The 18,516-nt window shown below is 39.5% G+C and overlaps 1 protein-coding gene across 1 annotated transcript in view; it reads right to left on the bottom strand.

The window, feature by feature from the left end:
• Positions 1–18,516, bottom strand: part of LYRM4 (LYR motif containing 4) — a 433,823-nt gene that overhangs the window by 271,652 nt on the left and 143,655 nt on the right. The window contains exon 2 of the mRNA XM_086965032.1: positions 15,046–15,166. Within this exon, the coding sequence (XP_086821158.1) occupies positions 15,046–15,166 (121 nt within the window). The remainder of the gene's footprint in view (positions 1–15,045; positions 15,167–18,516) is intronic.

The raw sequence follows: 18,516 nt of genomic DNA, 5'->3' as shown, positions 1-18,516 counted from the left end.
TAAATGGAACTACAAAATTGCATGATGGCAAGTAAACAACTCCTCAGCATAATAACAGAGTTGAGTGTTTTCATGCTGAGCCCGGTATCACCTCATGCCCCAAGCAGATCTATGCTGTAAAAGGGCACTGGGAAGTTTTGTAGTAAAGGAGTCAGAAAGAGCGACATGGCTTCATTTGAGATCATAAGATTGAATGTGATAGGCATTCCTAGTTAAACAAAAGATTCATATGACTAAACATCAGAATACATGTCTAAACTTGTCTGAGCGAATAAAGCTCCAACCGATCATTCTCTTCCTCACCAAGGGAAGTGATAATTTGGAAGAGTCCAAATTTGCTATGTTACTTAAATATTGCTTTTCCAGATAATTCTGGGGATTTCTGTGGTGGTAAAAGGCATTTTATATCGAAAATCTGCATCCTGCACTGCAAGATGCACCCAGTATTAATAACTCTAGAAACATTCATATCACCTAAAGCTCTTTAATTTGGAACAGGGATTTCAATTGTGTCCTGGTGAGAAAATTAAATAAATCTTTATTTGGGATAGGCAAGTAGCATTGTATCCAAAACACTCCTTCAATTTCCGATAAAAGCGATCAATTATCTTCAAGTTTAAATTAAGTTACATTGTATTTAAGTTGGTGCTGCATACATACAGAGGATTTTAGGTAGTTGAATCCAGGATGCGCATAATGGCAGTGATAGGCTAATTTTATTTAAGACTGCACTGGGCATACTCGTCGATTTTGTTCACAAAATGGGTAAAATTCAGCTTCTTAGGGTAGCTCTTTATACCTGGAAAAATCTCTGCTCATGCTACCTTACTCTCGGTAGTTGGCTGGGGAGAGCAGCTATCTCTGATCCTGCCTTGGTAGTAATGACCACAGAGGTTTACAGATTTTGAATTCATAGGCACATTCCAGGATTTGGAAAAATTGTGGTTTTAGTGGACCAGAAAGCCACGAAATTGAAATCAATTAAAGTTATATTCAACTGTTGCTACATTTCTACCACATGCAGGGATAGAAAGCATAGATATTACAAATGGCCATATACAAAAAGAGGGGTGCATGGTGGTGGCACGGGATTAGGGCTCAAAGCCTAAACACTCTACAGGGGTCCGACTGAAACCTAAAAGAGAGAACAACCATTTGAGATGGGATAAGTAGAGAAAGGAAATCTCTACCTATTTAGAGATAATTTTCTCCTAATCGGATTGAAAAAAAACCTTCTTTGATGGTTAATTCAGGGAGCTTTGAATTAGTAGGTTAGGTGAGCAAACAGATGGCGATGGATCTGCTGGAGCAAGTCAGTATGCCTAAGGTCTCACATGCAGAAATAGTAATGTTGAATGAGAGGATTAATGAGACATAAATTAGATACACTGCTAAAAACCTCAGAAGGCAAAGTTCTCATTGTGGTCTGAGGCATTATAATGAATTTTATGTGGATTATATTGATGCATTCTAACCTGGCTGAGGTGTATGCTCAATGATTCCTGAGGAAAGTGTATTTACAAGATCCATGAAAGAAGCCTAACCCAATGGCGTAACCTGGCAAGATAAAAATTGAATAGTTTATATACGTTGTTCTTCACAATGAAAACCCATAGGAATCTGCTGTGTAGACTGGGCAAAGCTGGTATTGTCCTCAAGGATAGTTGCCAGCCTTGATGCTCAAAAAGCATGTGAGACTGACCATGCACTGGCAGACAGTAATGCCTACCCTGGATAAATTCTTATTAAAATCCTTCTTCATCTACTCTGTTTATTCTAGATTCTCTAGAAAGTGTCTGTACAAATGGGGACAGTTTATATGAAATTAAACGCCAGAGAGGCATGAGGCTGAAGTGCCTGCTTTTCCACTGATTTGCCGAGTTGGCCTTGAAGCCACTAGCATGACTGTTGTACAATAATTTACTGAGAAGGTGCCATATTTATAAATGGAGATGTGTGCTATGTGACGAATCCAATTTTCAATCATTCCAGCCAATGATCGAAATTATGTAGGGTTTCAGGAAGGTCAAGTCCTAAAAAATATATCTTCAAAATCAGTACTATAAAGCTTTACCAGGTTGTGAAATTAAATCAGTTATCTCTCATGACAGAGGTGGAAGACGTCAAGTGCATGGGGTTTTGGGTGTGCAGTAGTTTGAGCAACAATTATTCCCATAGTACTGAACACCATGTGAAACAGTGATTGAACTTTGTCTGACAATCTCCTCTGTGGTAAGACGTGTTGACAGCACTGTTCAGCTTCAAATATTTTTAGGTAATGCCAATGCTCATGACAGACTTTTCCCCAGGCTGTACAAGCTGGTGACAAAAATTGCACTATGATGGGGATACCTCTGGATTTGCTCCCTCAACTGAATTAGTTAATGAAAAAGTGGACAAACTTTTACTGTTATTTGCTGGACTGGCAGTCACTGCTTATCATCGCCAGGATACCTGCAAGGTGACAGCTGCGCTATATAAGTTTTATAAATAATAAAATAAATTATCGTGACTGCCAGTCCAGCAGTCGTTGTCTCTTGCCACGGAATTAACCTCAATGGATTCTCTGCCATGCTCATGCCCACCAACAGTACTAGGCTAGCCTTGCTGCCTGGCTGATTGGTAGCTGCTGGCTCTTCTTTACAGCCTTTGGCTCATTCTGCCATGCTCTCTACAACAGTTTTTCAACTTACTGCCATGATACACCTGTGAGGTGCTGGAAATGAGACACTCTTTATTCAATATCACTTGGAACGATCAGACTTCCAAAGCACTGCCATTCTGAAAGCAGACAGTGTGCACTGGCCACTGCCATAGTAAGCCGTAGGGTCTATAAATTGCCTGGATTTTAAACAAGATTGACTGTCCCTCTTTAAATAGCTTTGATTTACTTAAACTTCATGTTTTCAATACTGTACGGATGGTGGCCGAACATTTCTGGAGACTCTTACATTTCCAACAGCTGTTTACAATATATGTTCATGATGACCCGGGCCAGACCTAAGAGGTCTACGAAGTTCATTCATTGCACAAAGATTCTAACCAGAAGACAGACTACATCTAAGGCTTAGATAGCCACAAACATCACCGAAGGCACTCGCCCCGCTTCTCAAAATAAGGAAGTCTTTGTAACAACTTTTTTTCCAACCACAGACATAAATAATATAATTTCTGATTTTATTTGTCAATAGTTTTATATCAGGTTCCATAGAAAGTCATGCATCTCCTCCTACAAATAATGGTGCACTTTTGATGAAAGAAATTAATGCTTCTACAACAAAGGGCCATGACCAAATGGGACAATTGCAGGTAACTGAAGTAATGGATGAATTTCTTAACAAAACCTTAGTAGTCCAGGCAGTAATACAAGCCTCAGCAGAAGGCATGGCCCTAGCGCCTTCGCCATCTGCGACACCTGACCAGCTGTTACATTTCCCTCCACACAGTATATGCTCTGAGCTACCACCACTTGTATCCTTGCAGGACTCACAGCAAGACTCAATGCCTACCACTCCAAACCTTTTAAAGTTCCATCAACTAATATATGTGAAGCATGTCCTGGTGTGACATTTTCTGCTTATCAGCCAAGGTCTTTACCATGGAACCAAAAATGACCACTTTATAACGTTTACAGACTTTTATGGGTAAATGGAAACACACAGATTAATTGAAATAAAACATTGTCCACTCTTTGGTGGCAACAACTTCTGCATTAAACTGGCAATTGGACAAACTGGAGGTCAAGGAAGAACTGCCCCTTTGTAGCCTCAATTGACATTTGGATCCCCAATCTAAGAGTGCTTATCCCTTCTATTATTGCAGAATCTAGAGTCTGGTATCCACTTTGTTATTATTGTTCGATAATTGATAACCTGGTGAACCTACCCTCACTATTTTTCTCACTGGTAAAGTCGGTAAAAAGTGCCAGTTCCAGCTGAGGTCCCTAAGGAACTCAGAAGAGTTGAGTCTGAAATAGAAACTCTTATATTAAATGGATCCTTGGAAACCAATCTACTATCTGCTCAAATAAAACATACAGTCCCCCTCCAAGATGTCTCAACAATTGGAGGGGACCTTCATAAATCAACCACCCATAGCTCCGTCTGAAATCTTTGTGGAATCAAACCTCTGAATCCAAAAGAAAAGGCTCTGTACAACAACAAAAATTTGTAAACCATAAGCGTTTGTGAATCTCTGAAGGCTGAAGCCATAACATAGCCACGTTTCTTTAACTTCCAATAAGTCACAGCACAGGAGATAAATCCAGACATGCTGAAAACGGTGCCTAGCATTGTGGCTCCATCAGCAGATGCAAAGATAATAGTAAAAGACAAAGATTATCACTTGTGTCAATAAGCTGAGAAGGCTCGGAACCACTGGACAGCCTTACTTTCTTTATGCAATCTTCTCTACCAATTGTGGCTCAGGCAAGTACGGAGCAATCAGCAATGGCACAATTGTCAAACCCAAGGCCTTTTCTTCAAACTATTTATTTGGTGTTAGACCATACTATACAATCAAACTTACTCAAGCCCAAAGACACTGTACTCTTAATCAAGTCCTAAATGTCAGCAATAGAGGGTTGCACGCATCGGTTGTCAGCGACTCTCTAAGGCAAATCTCTCTCTACATATTATGAATGAGTCAGTGAGCCTTCTAAGCATACCCGCTAAGCCTCCAAATCTCCCTTGTATTTATTCCGGACTAGAATAATATCTGCTCATCTCACCTACTTGCTAAATGTATCCTTGCAAACAATAATAACCAATATGAAATAGACACCCATTTCAAGAGCTCAAAAGAGGCTCTTGTAAAAACAGATGAGAGCTTGAGCTCTCTGTTTATTAACTCCTGAATATATTTCAATGGGCCAAAAGAACATTTTAAACAGAGGGAACACCCTGAAGCTGCTTAATTCCCTTCTTGACCTACAATGGCTGAACACAAATGCAACTGAAGAAACTGAATTTGTAGCAGGGGTTGTTATACCTGAGAAAGAGTCCACAGAGGTAATCCGGTCAGATCAGGATGTAACTAACCTAGTCTGACCACTGTTAACTCAATTTTAAAGGGCCATCAAGCTGCAACATCTCCTAGGTAATCGGCAAAGGATTTAACAATCAACATGCTGCCTGGAATTAGGGAGACAGGTGCACACATTGCAAACCATAAATCAGAATTTTAATAAGGAGGGACAACTGGAGTTGGCTTGCCGCAACACAGACAAGAGTGCCACGCATTTAAGGCAGCCCAGAATCAGTGCATACGCTTAGTCCTTTCTAGTTTGCTGAATTACAATCCTCAGCATGCTACTTGTAACGAAATTCTTTCCTTACTTTCCTGGAATGTTGCAGGTCTCTCCAATCTCCTCACGGATGCGGATTCGAGCTCTTATTTAGCTTACTATGATATAATTTGTGTCCAGGTAACTTGGTGCTGTCAGCCTATATAACGATATAGCGAACACGTTCTTGTAGCTATAAGCCTTCAAAGACGGATGCGGCAGAACAAAGGGTGGATTATGCATTTTCATTTCAAACATAATCAACTGAACAATGTATTACATTAACACAGGGTGTGATAACAAACAGACATTTCAATTTAAATAGTACCAAACGAGTAACACCATATCTTGGATTTGTTTGCTAAATATTTACCCTCACCCAGCTAAAAAACGTAATTAAAATAAACATAGAATCTGATTTTCCTTCTTAATTCAGATAATTCTGGGCTGAAAAATTACTGTACTGTTTAACGGGGGATTATAATTTAAACCTGGCACTTAATGGAAGAACCATTTTCTTTAATTCAGACTGCAAATGGGGTACTCCCCCACTACAATGGTGGGATCTGCATGGCTATAATTTTTTTTAAAGTTTTACATTCTGTTAATGAACAATCCCTAAATGGCAGGCTCCGCCTAAAGACAAACCAATGAAACACACATACTTTTCAAAATAAGGCAATTAGGTTTTACATTACACCTTTGTCTCAGCTGAGCACTTTCATTATGTTATATCCTTTTATGTAATCCAAGATTTGAGAGGGACCATGCTGCTCAACAAGTCTGTGCTGCACATTAGCCGACCACACATTAACCTTATTTGGCAATGTCACCAGCTAACGCACCCTTCTTGGTCCAGCGTATTAATTGATAAATTCAACAACTAGGTTACCACAGCCAGTAGTACTCATCTAATCTAGACTGTATAATCCAGAGACACTTCAGTCAGACTGGTGTTTCACATGGGACTAAATCATAAAAAACAATAATCAATTTGGAATCAGTGTGAATCAAAAACCTATCCTCCACTTTTGCCTGAGGTGCAACCCAGAAGTATTGCAGAATTATGAGTTAAGAACCTAAAAGCGGATTTTAAACAAGGCCTTGAGAAAAATTAAAAGCCTGCCGTTTAACCTGGCACGCATGTTAGCAGTCAAAGGTCCAGGAAGCGATCCAAACAGCATATTTGGGAGACCTTTACAGAGGATCAATGGGGGAAACAAAATCATACAAATTAGTAGGTTGGGATTGTCTGGAAAATGTGGACAATTTATAAACACCCTTGATACGCAATACTCATTTCCACTACCAGAACTAACCTAGACTGCACACAGAGTTGCTATATGTTAACTAGCATATATGTTTCGACTGCCCTTCTTCCTCAGCCTGCGCTATTGCCGTAGTTGATTCTAGTTTAATAGGGGATCAAATTAAATCTTAAAAATCTAACCAAGCACGAGGTCCTAATGACCTTTCAAGTCTTTTCAAGCATAACAATGATTTCTGTGTTCCTCTTCTATTTTGTTATACTTTTGAAACACAGACAGTACCATCATCCTTGCAAGGGTCTATTCTACATCCCATATATAAGAAAGGTGACCCTAAAATACCGAAAAACTACAGACTGATTGTCTTACTTTATATGGAAGCTACATATTATGCAAAATCTCTGCTGAGAGTCATTCAGTCTCTATATAGGAAGACATGGGTACGGGTCAAATTAGCACATAATGGTCATTTTTCCAGAATGATAAAGACTGATATAGGATTAAAACATGTCTGCATGTTGGCCCTTCTGCTCTTTAAGTTATATATAGTAGCCCTGCCTGAAGCCATCATTTGGATCATACAGGTACCGTTATGCAGAAAACATTGAGTGCCTTGTACAGATTGAATGTTGATGATTAACAAAATTGCAACTAAAACTGCAGTACTCGTTTTTAGCAACAAACACTGAACGTTGAATAGATGTCATGTGGGGAAAACTGGTGTGGAGAGGGATAGGAAAAATTAACTTGGGTCTGGATTGACAATCGCAGCTCACCAAAAGAACACATTTAAGGATAAAATCGGCTTCAGTGGCATACGCCGTCCTCTGCCTACACAATAATCTGGAAACCCCTTCAATCACTCCTTTACAATTGGTCATCCAAACACAATTACTCCCTTTTAATGACCATGGCTTGTCTTTTCCAAGAAAGCGGTCCTTTTGGCTAGGTAGAATAGAATATAATTTATTCAGGCAAATCTTCTTCCTTTTACCTAATTCTACTAGCCATCTGCACATTAGTCTAGCATTAACCTGCAGCAACCATCTTTCAAAACTTGTCTTACTACTTAGTGAGTTCCTACACAATGCTGTATGTCAGAGGTAACTCTTTTAAAGTTATCCTTCGGCATGTTCTCTCCTGAGACAATCAAGATATGCGCCTTGGTCAAACTACTTTAACAATGCATGAGCATGTTACAATTGCAGACCATTTGGAACTCATTTATGACTTGGGGAATGTTAAATTGGTGGCAAAAAAGCAAGTAAGAGCATCATCCTTTATAGACACATTGAGGCTCTTAGAAACAAGAAGCACTCAGATTATATTGTGGGGAATCATTTCAAAAACTCTTTAAAATTACCCTTTAGTCCCTCTGACTAAAATAACAAGACATCTATTTACTCGTATATGCTTTTTATGCATCCAATTAATAGTATTCTGACACGTGTGGCCAGTTTACAAACACTTTTCTATTTGCTACTGCTTGTGACACTACAAACAAGAACCACTAATCCCTATATTGTGCATCTGTCCAACTCTTATCAGAAAGACAAAAATGTCCGAGGCCTTTGTTTATTAAAAAGGGATGCCGCCAAGTGAAAGAGACACCTAGTTAAATGTATGTATTTAGCAATGGATCAACTGGATAACATTAAGGTTAGGCATATTTAGCACTTTGTTGTAATAGGATTGTCGCCTGATTATGTTGAACATTTTTTAAAGTATCTGGAAACTGCTTTTGAAAATGTAATCAACCAGTTGGTTGTACTGCTTCTAGAAAACACGGCATTGTTGTAATTAATCAACAATAACCATTAAATGAACTGACTGGTTATTGGAGTACGTACAACATGGTGGAGATTTGCCAACCTGTATGAGGAGCACCACATTAATAGGATAATTAAGGCCATGGGTAGACACATTTCTGTGATGTGCATGGTGTGGTGTCAATATCTATAGTGAACAAGTGAACAGTATGAGGAAGGTGTGAAACGGACTTCGAAACACAGCTCAGCAACACAGAATTAAGTAGAGCGTACACACAACAGCTGTTTTAAATAAACATATCTAATGAGCGTACACGTATTACCCTGTTGCGGACACATCATCTCTGACAGATCTCCTGTCTGTCCAAGCTGTGGGATCCACTGGCTAAATGTTTTCTCAAGTAGGGGTGTATAATGCAATGTGCCTTTATGGGTAAGAGTTGATAAACATCTGACTGGGTGTTAATCGTTTCAAGTGCAATAGGTGCTCACCATAGTGTGCCTTTTTTTCCTTAACTGAATACACTCCTCAGATAGCTGTTCTGCTTTAGTCAATTACTCATGCTTATTCTGGATTTATCCAATAACAAATGTACCCACTTGGGTTATTGTTATGCAACACTGTAGAAGTCATCTCATGACATCTCCAGTGACGTGAATGGGATTGAGCTTAGCGGCCATTTCAAGTGTATAAAGAAATGCCTTTATAGAATACAAACGCATTCTGTTTGTTCTGGTTTGCTCTTGGTCTCGTTTTCGAACCTCAAGAAGTTAATCTATTTTAGGGTTTGTTGTTGTTCGCAATTGTACCACCTGATGGACTGCTTAGGCAGTATATTAAAGTAAGTAATACTGAACTTTGTACTCAAGGATTAGAGTATTTAGGTGTTGTTTGCCTGCTTTACACTATGAAGTTGTATCTGGTAGCAAATCCTCTTTCTCCTTTTCTGGATTGAATTATAGGATATTTTGGTAGTAAAAGTTTCCAATAAAATTTTCCTAGACAGAGTTTCCATGCTCAGAACACCTAAAGATCCAATTATGGTAGGCACAATTCTACACAGAGGAAACTAGTTTAACAGTTTATGCAAAATTATAAATGTGATTATTCAATGTTGCAAATAATTCCTCAAGTATCAGCTATAATTCTAAATTTCCTAAGGTGAAATCCTTGACTGGAAGACTATAACATCAACTGGTATTTCTCCTCCCAATTCCCCTTCCCTCCTAAAGCTCCTAGATGTTCCCCATATTGAAGGCCTTCATTACAAGGAGGGTGTGATTGAGAAGCTTCTGATTCCTGACATTTCTGCAGGCCTGGTGAGTCATGACAAGGAGCAATACCTAAGTTGCATTTTAGGGTCAATTAGGGTACTGGTAGTGAGGCCGGCCTTTGTTAAACTACATAAGACAAGTATCTGAATGGCCTGGACTCCTGTGCGATGATGCAACTTTGGAAGAGTTTGTGTCATATTGAGTTTCTGGAAAGTGAGTGGAAGAACTATTTATATCATTGATACTGTATTGATTGGATATTAGGATTCAGAAAGTAGTAGTGTACACTCTCTGCTACATATACTAAACCCCAATGCTCTGTTTCAGATGGTTCAATACCTAATGTGGGTTTTTGTTCTCAGAACGAGCTTGTGGTACCCATTTTACTCTGGCACCTGAACAGAGGATTACTTGTGACAGTTATTATAGTACACTGTAAATCAACTACATATTGGCTATAAAGGATGAATATTGAATTATACAAAACATTTGCAACCTCCATGAGACTTACTGGTGTTTTGAATAGGTTGACAGAAATTATATTACATGTTTTATGTCCGCACTTGCTTACAGTTTTGTAGTAGGAGAAGAGCTAGTCTTACTGTAATAATGATACAGCTTTTAATATGGTTAGCCTATAAGGACGCAATAAGAGCCCATCAGTCAGTAAGAATTGGAGGGACTGAATCTGTGAAGATCTTTACGGTGTCCTTCTTGACTGCCCAGACAAAGGGCTCCTATTAGTCACTGTGCCACCCTGAACTTAACATACGCATGAAAGATGTCAAGTGACTCCTTACTCCCGGTTCCCAGAAACAAGTCACAAAGAGCAGAAAATAAACATCCTTGACAATATTGTAGCTCTTGAGCGTAATTAATGAATGCTGCAGGAATTGATAAGCAATGACATCACAGGAAAAAAAACTTGGTAACATATTGGACTGTCACATTCTGACAACAAACACTGGAAAGATCCCCATCTCTCGTTTTAGGCTACCAACAACTACTTCTTCAGGAGAATGGTTTTTCCCCGAAATAGTAGGCATAAGAAAAAAGAGTATTATTGTTGCATATTAATGTAAATGCACGAATGGGACATTGATCACAGGTTGCACTCGTGCCTCTTACAAATAAGGCAGGTTATGTGGGAAGTGCGTGAGTATAGTGTTGGGATATGCTGCGCTCGTGTTGTTATCAAACAATGGATGCTTGCAAACTGTAATATCAAGTGATGCTTCCTTGTAAAACGGTATGATGAACTTATCATTGCCATGTTGTTGAGAGAGTGTGAGCATGGGATGGAATGCAGGGAGGAGATAAAAGAGTGCAGGAAGGATCATTGAGATTCATTGACTGTATTGGAATTGAGCAGGAAGGACTATGTTGGGGATTAACCTCCTTTGCTCCAGAATTTCTTTGGCTCTGTGGAATCATTTATTTAAGCGACATTATCAGCATACCTTATACTTTTGTTTAACATTCTTTTCCCCTTGAAGTTCGTCATCCGATTCTTCCAGTCTAGCAAGGCCCCAGGAACGATTACTGAGCAGTGGAGGAGCAACATCCTAACAACGCACTGAGAGCAACTGTGAAAGACATACTCCCTTCCCCCCGAAGACGTGTGGCAAAACTACTGAGCTTCCATAGTCTATGGTTTAATGTGAAATCCTGGACAAACGGTCTCCAGGGTGTACTACTTAAGTGTAAGCAAAAATCTGACAAGGAGATATATATATATACATACATATATATACATATATGCAGAAACTGCAGTCTTCCACAACGCCGCCACCCAACAAGTAGGGACAGGAAAGACCACGCAAGTCCAAACGTATTTTCGGCAGAATGTATTCAAAGAGAGTTACCAAATCTGACGCGTTTCGGGCATCCGCCCTTGCTCACAGATCCTGTATATATATATATATATACAGGATCTGTTACGAAGGCAAGTGCTGAAACGTGTCTGTTTTACTTGATTTGTGCGCAATAAACCGAACCTGGTTTACACTACTGCGAGTGCTGATTTTTGCTGGTTTGGAACCTGCGGAGCTCGAAAATATATATATATATATATATATATATATATATATATATATATATATATATATATATATATATATATATATATATATATATATATATATCTATATATATATATATATATATATATATATATCATTAGAATGTTACATGGTGCGAATTTGACCCGAAGGTATCAGAGCGCTTTACATGAGCACCATTTGCGTTACAGTGTTCCATCGGAGGTGTTGTATGCAAGCAAAGGTTTCAGTGAAGGATAATTATATTTTCATATTGTTTCTCTTAAATAGCATGCCATCTGTTGAAATCACATTTTGCTAAAATAAGACAATTAAACGTTTCAGAGAAACTGATGCAGTTTGATTGATTTCTATTATTTCCAGTAGACCGCACGTCTTCAGACTTTGCCTTGGAAATAAATACACCATTCACAGAAGAATGTTCTGTAACCTATCCCTTCAAACACGGCAACAGAAATGGCCGAGAGTGAGACTGACATGTGAGGCAACAGTGGAAAGCAGAAAGTCTGATCATTGCAAGTTCTGAGACGAGCTGGCCCTGCTGCAGAGCTAAGTGTATTCAGGCTAGGAGCCAGAACTCTGTAGCGAAGACGCTAGGTTTGTAGGGACACAGGGGGGAGAGCCATGCCTGCTCACATGCTGGAAACTTCATGCCAGCTTTGGCAAGATGTTAGGCACAGCCTGCAGTCTGCTTTGCCAGCAACAGCGGCTGTTTATGTTGCCACAGAGTTGAAGCAAAGGAGGTATGGCGACGACAGGCAGAAGCTGGGGGCTGCCAGCTGGCAACAAAATATACGAAACAAAGCACTCCTAAGAAGGACTCAGGGTTCACTTTACTGATGTGTCCTAAAATATTACCTTTGCTGGCTGTAAGAAATTGAACTACTAGTTGAGGGGAGTAATTGCCCACCTCGCACAATAGTCAGAATCCTTGTTAGGGTGAATCACTTACTAAAATCACTAAATTAACCTGAGCTGAAACCAGGTAGCTATGACACAGAGCCGACAGATTTAACTTGGAGGCAATGTGAATAATATTTATGCACTGCCAAAAAAGTAATAAAGTAACAAAACAACCCAAGAAAAATACCAAACCAATTTAGGAAAATAGAGTACACTGTGGTAGATAAAATTATACCAAAATGAGAAAAATCCAATAAGAGGAACCAAAGATGTGAAGAATTAAAGCTTCAAACTGAAATAGTGGAAAAAACGTTAAGTGGCAAATGCAGTCATGGTACACCGGGACCTAGGTGTGATTTGAGGCTGACTGCGATGAAGTGTGGGTCGGCTACAGAAACAAAGTTTGATCAGGTCAGAAGTTTTACCTTAAGACTCAGTGTTTGAAATTGAAGACTGGTGTCACAAAGGATGCTCGCAGCCCTCCCTCCCCCACTGTATATTCTGTCAAGTTCAGAGGGATATCTCTGTCCATTCCGGTCGGCCTATTTGCTTCTGGGAGGCATTTCACATCCATTTACGTTTTCAAATGTTAATTACTGGCTGATAGAAATGGAAATTACCTGTCCCATAATATTTATTTAAAACTATCTAATTACACAACTAAACTGGATATTTAATACCTATTAAAAATAGTTGTTGCTTTATTTTTCTAACATAAAACCCACAAAAGGGGATGGTAGACTGCATGCAATAAGTTTAACCACTGGCAAAAGTCTAGCCCAAACTGCCAAGCCAGGTCCTATGTGAGCCAGAACATAAGCAACCCAGGACCGGGTTTTCCCTAGTTATGGGCTCATCAACCAGGTACAGCTTAGTTCCAGTGAGCATGGGACCCATGTGTGGGCATAACCTTTTCACTTAGGGTGGTACATGAAACACAAAAAAGGTGATGGAAGGCTGCTTGCAGTAAGTCTAACCACTGCTACCTAGAGCTGAAGCAACAATGGGGCCTGGTGGGTGCCAAACAACACACCCCTGAGCAAGGAAGAGTGGGGAAGCAATGGAGATGGGGTTGTGGGTGCAGAAAAGATAACAACAATACTGATGGGACAGGAAGAGTTTGGAGTATCAACACATGAGCTGGGAAGAAAGCAAGATGGAGAGCAGGACCCATGAATATCAGGGGAGTGCAGCACGTGGAGGAAAAATCAAAAAAGGACAAAAGTAGCTCCCTCTATGTAAACAGTGGAATGATAAAACCCATCCATTCAGAACACCAAGACCAAAATGGTCCTGAGCAGAATAACGACAACAATGGGGAGGAGAGCTATCAAATTATCAGAAGGGAAGTGAGTTAGAAAATAATTCCATTACGAGCAAGGGACTGACCCAAAGCCCACTCTGTGTACTGTATTGTTCAGAAAGGTCTTTGACAACACACATATAAAGCGGTCTGTACGAGAGACCTAAATACAGCAACATGTCTAACTTCATTAAAGGAAACAAAATAGAAGGCTAATGGTGATGTGTCCTAATTAGTACGTATTGTTTTCTGTATGCAGTGGAAAATCAGTGTGACAATTTTTAATATAAAGGAAAATACCGTTTCAAACTGTAGCCTGGATGCATAAACCTTCTGTCCCGGAGAATCCCATGCCATGTATTATCTTGCTCACAAAATCAATCAAATCAGAAAAGTAGCCAATACAATTAATGCACTGGACCAGACAATTACAGCATTATAGTAACATTACGTCACATTCCTGTTTCATTACAATAGAAGTGCTGATTTGCTCTTTAGTGACTGCACAACCATGTTACTAAGTCTGACAATACAAAAAAAAGGCATTCTACGCTACAGAAGAAACAACAGATTTATAAAATTAGTAAACTACTGTGCTAGAACAATCACTCAGCGGCATTGGTATTCTCTTAACATTTGATTTCAGTGTAACAGATCCGACAAGCCATACCCATTCTTCAATTTATACATTCAGAAAACAAGTCTTTCAAATTCGAAAACTTCGTTAGATTGATGAAAATGTCTATGTAGTCCTACAGGAAATCATCACTTGAAAGAACAGAAATTTACCTGAGCCACAAGTATTGAAACCAATTTCAATGGGGGCTCCAAAGAAAAAATAGAATTTCTTACAAAGTTGTACTCCTAACATAAGAGAAACATATATTCCCCAAACACAATATTACCTTGACAGATCCAAATCATCCCTCTCCCAATCTCCAGGCCCCAAGAAAAAGTAAAGAGGATGTCTGGGACTTTTGCAAGACACCCACTTAGGCAGACACAGGGAAGAGTTCAAACTGGGCACCTTTCAGGCAATTTAACAAATCTCAGTTGGAGATGTATTCATTATCAATTCAACACATTTAGAAAGACCCACTCTACAAGTGGGATCTTCCCTGTTTTCATTGCTTCTCAGTGTAGGCACATGCTAACAAGACAATTTGCACATAAACCTTCTCACCTGTCGCTTAATCATTGCCAGGTTTTCTTTGGCTTGATTGACCAGTTTTTGCACTTCCTGAACATCTGTAACAGTTCTTTTTTCTCTGAAGGCATCTCTAATTCTTCTGATAGCATAAGTCCTGGACAAAAAACACAGAAAACAAAACAATATGTACGGTTAAACGTCAATACTACCTTTTATCAATCTTTACAATAAAACAGTTCTGTGAAGACATTCTGTAATGTTAAATGTTCGTTGTGATCTGATTACTAGCTAATAAAAACCTCTTACAAGTTAAGTATGTAAAACGTTCTTCAGCTGTGTAGTGACTTTTATCCTCTTATGCCAAGATTCACAAAGGGTGGGTAGAAGTCAAGAATCTGCTCTGTAGGTGGAAATTCGGGCATGCCAGTGATTTTTCTCCATCATAATTCAATTTATAATCTTAAAATTGCAACAAAGGTGGATTTTTTAAATCCTTATTGCATTTCTTGCTCGAAGTTCTACATTGAAGCCTAAATCCTTTAGCTCTCTCTCAATTTCAATGAATGGGGTAAACTGTTCCCTTGGGGGCTGTGATGAAAGAGTTGCTTTCGTCATCGTGCTTCAACACCCTGCGCATGCTCCGTAAGATCTTCCGATGGATCCCCACCGAAAACAGGAAGACAGTCACCCAGGCACTTGTCACCAGCCGACTGGACTACGGGAACACCCTCTACGCGGGAACCAAGGCCAAATTACAGAAAATATTCCAGTGCATACAGAAAACCTCCGCAAGACTCATCCTGGACATCCGTTGCCATAGCCACATCTCGACCCACCTGAGAGACCTGCACTGGCTCCCAGTCAACAAGAGGATCACGTTCAGACTCCTCACCCACGCACACAAGGCTCTCCACGACATGGGCCCGAAGTACCTCAACAGCTGCCTCACCTTCTACACACCCACCCGCCAGCTCCGATCGGCCAGCCTCGCCCTCGCCGCCGTACCACGCATTTGCAGAGCCACCGCGGGAGAAAGATCCTTCTCCTACCTGGCGGCCAAGACATGGAACTCCCTCTCCATCCACCTACGGCTGACCCAGGACCACCTCTCCTTCAGGAAACATCTCAAGACCTGGCTTTTCGAGCAGTAGCGTTCCCCCCCCCGCCCCAGCGCCTTGAGACCCTACTGGGTGAGTAGCACGCTATACAAATTGCTAATTGATTGATTGATTGTTGCAATGGAGCAAAAATTAAGTGTCCAAGCCTCCCACCTAATGGTTAGATTCACATAAGCCACTTTTCGAAAATTCAAAAATGTGTTCATGTAGGATAACGCCTACAATATACAGAAATATCAAAATTTCAGAAGATGTCAAAGGCTTCTGGTAATATTGCTTGGAAAGTGATGCAAAGTCCAAGGAGTTTTCATATTCATGTCCCTATGCACAAGGAAACGCACAGGCTGCCATTTCTACAAACAGCAATTGAAATTAAATAGCATTTGCTCTTTGTTTTGTTTTCTATGGAGCAAAAATATTTTTTCTTCTCCACAAACACCTTTTCCTAGAACCCCAATGGATTTCTTTGCCCCTGAATGAAGTAAATTTAAAGTGTTTTCAAAGTGAGAAAATAGGTTTTAAAAGTGTGTGAATATATCAACAACCATGCACATTTATGGGTGCTCAACAATGTTCACAGGTAGACCCACCGTACAACACCCACAAAAACCCGTGTTTAAAGGAAGATTTGCTCATGTGGAAATTTTTAAATACTGGCACATGTTTTGTTTCAGTGAATCCCTTAGAGAGCGAAATACCAAATTCCTCATTGGGTCATTCTGTAAAGAAGGAGATTTTTCCCTCAAACATCTGTAAAAGGAACTTCTTGAAACACGAGAAAATGCACAACAAAAGTGTATCATATAAAAAAATGGGGCACAAGCAAGTTGTATTGGTACAGTCGCACTGGGTTCTTAACATTCAAAGTCTTGTACGAAAGTGACAGAAAGAATTTCATATGCAAAGAAAACAAAACAGATATGGAGTATAATAACTCAGCTGTGTGTCCAAATAATTTAGCAATACATAAAATATTTAAATCAATATAAAGTAAGTTAAAATTTGGGCCCTGCTCTCCCTCCTGCTTAGGTATATGCATAGAGACTGTGGTGACTGAAGATTCACTCAGTTGAGGGAAGAGCCTCCTGCTGGTTGCATGCACTGCGGCCAGGCAGTAGTGCCTTTTGCAATCAAGCCACAGATGAGGACAAGCAGCTATTTATAGGAATCACAACTTTGCATGACAATGGCAAAAGGAGTTGTGGCATGTAGATACTATCAAGAGGCACAATTAAGGGAGCACGTCCCAAACCTATATTCCAAGAGGATTAATGATGGTGTGAAATATCCTTATTTGAAGCCACTTCCTGTAGAGTTCATTTAGGTTCTTAATTAATTTTGAAACATGATTGTATCATTTTTAACTGTATAATTCTGTGTCACACTTTGATAAACATGGAACTAAAACTCCAACTTTACTGTTCATGCTTTGCGTTAGGTCCAATTCACTATCCATGCCAACTTCTTTTAAGGTAATTTCAGAAAAATCAACTAACAGTATAGATGACACAGTGACTTTTAACCTAAAAAAGATAAATTCAGATGGTGGACAAGTGAGCCACAGGAGTGAAGGCTAAGATTCTGGAGAATGAAATACCCAGTGACAGAGAGAATGCAAGTCCTGTCCTACTCAACTGGAATCTAAGAGACAATATTACAGAGTATCAACGAAGAGACACGTTTGCTCAGAATGGAGGCCTCCCTGTGATAGGTGACTGAAGTCTGAGTAGTTTATTAGAGTAAGACTAGCGGTATAACAGAAGTGGTTAGATACGACTCTGAATCTGGAAACAGAAAGAGAAAATGTATAAGAGACCCAGTTTGAAGATGTTTCTCAATGTTAGTTGAAGTACACATACACTTGTCTTGTCGCCTACTTGAAGGCTTGCAACATTTTCATAGATGCCTCAGGGGATGGAAAGTCTTGTTCATACTCCTTTAAAATGTGGTACTTTGTGACTCATTCACACACTACCCTTCTGATTTCTGAGATGTAACATAAGGTAACAGTTCAACTTTTTGTATGTTTTTTAATATGCTTTACATAGAGTTTTGGCTCATTGTATTTCACTTCACTAGATGGTATCCAAATTGTTTGAAATCTTCAGCATATCTTTAAAAATACAAGTTATAAACAGCTTACATGGACTTAAATGTCAATAATGCTGTAGAACAAAATCAGTACTAAGGTATGAATGCATATAATGGAACATGGATTGGGACCTGGCAGATAAATTAGCAGAAATATATGTTACAGCTGAGCAAATGTAGAAGACTGCTTGCTTGTGATTTAATACTAACTACTAATATCTACATTTATATAGGGTCAAATGAGCTAGGTCCCTAAACCCCACTTACCAACGCAAGAAATGAAGGAAGCGAATTA

Source organism: Lissotriton vulgaris, chromosome 4_1 (genome assembly GCF_964263255.1).
Source record: "Lissotriton vulgaris chromosome 4_1, aLisVul1.2, whole genome shotgun sequence".
Classification (NCBI taxonomy): domain Eukaryota; kingdom Metazoa; phylum Chordata; class Amphibia; order Caudata; family Salamandridae; genus Lissotriton; species Lissotriton vulgaris.
This window is presented reverse-complemented; position numbering and strand designations above follow the sequence as displayed.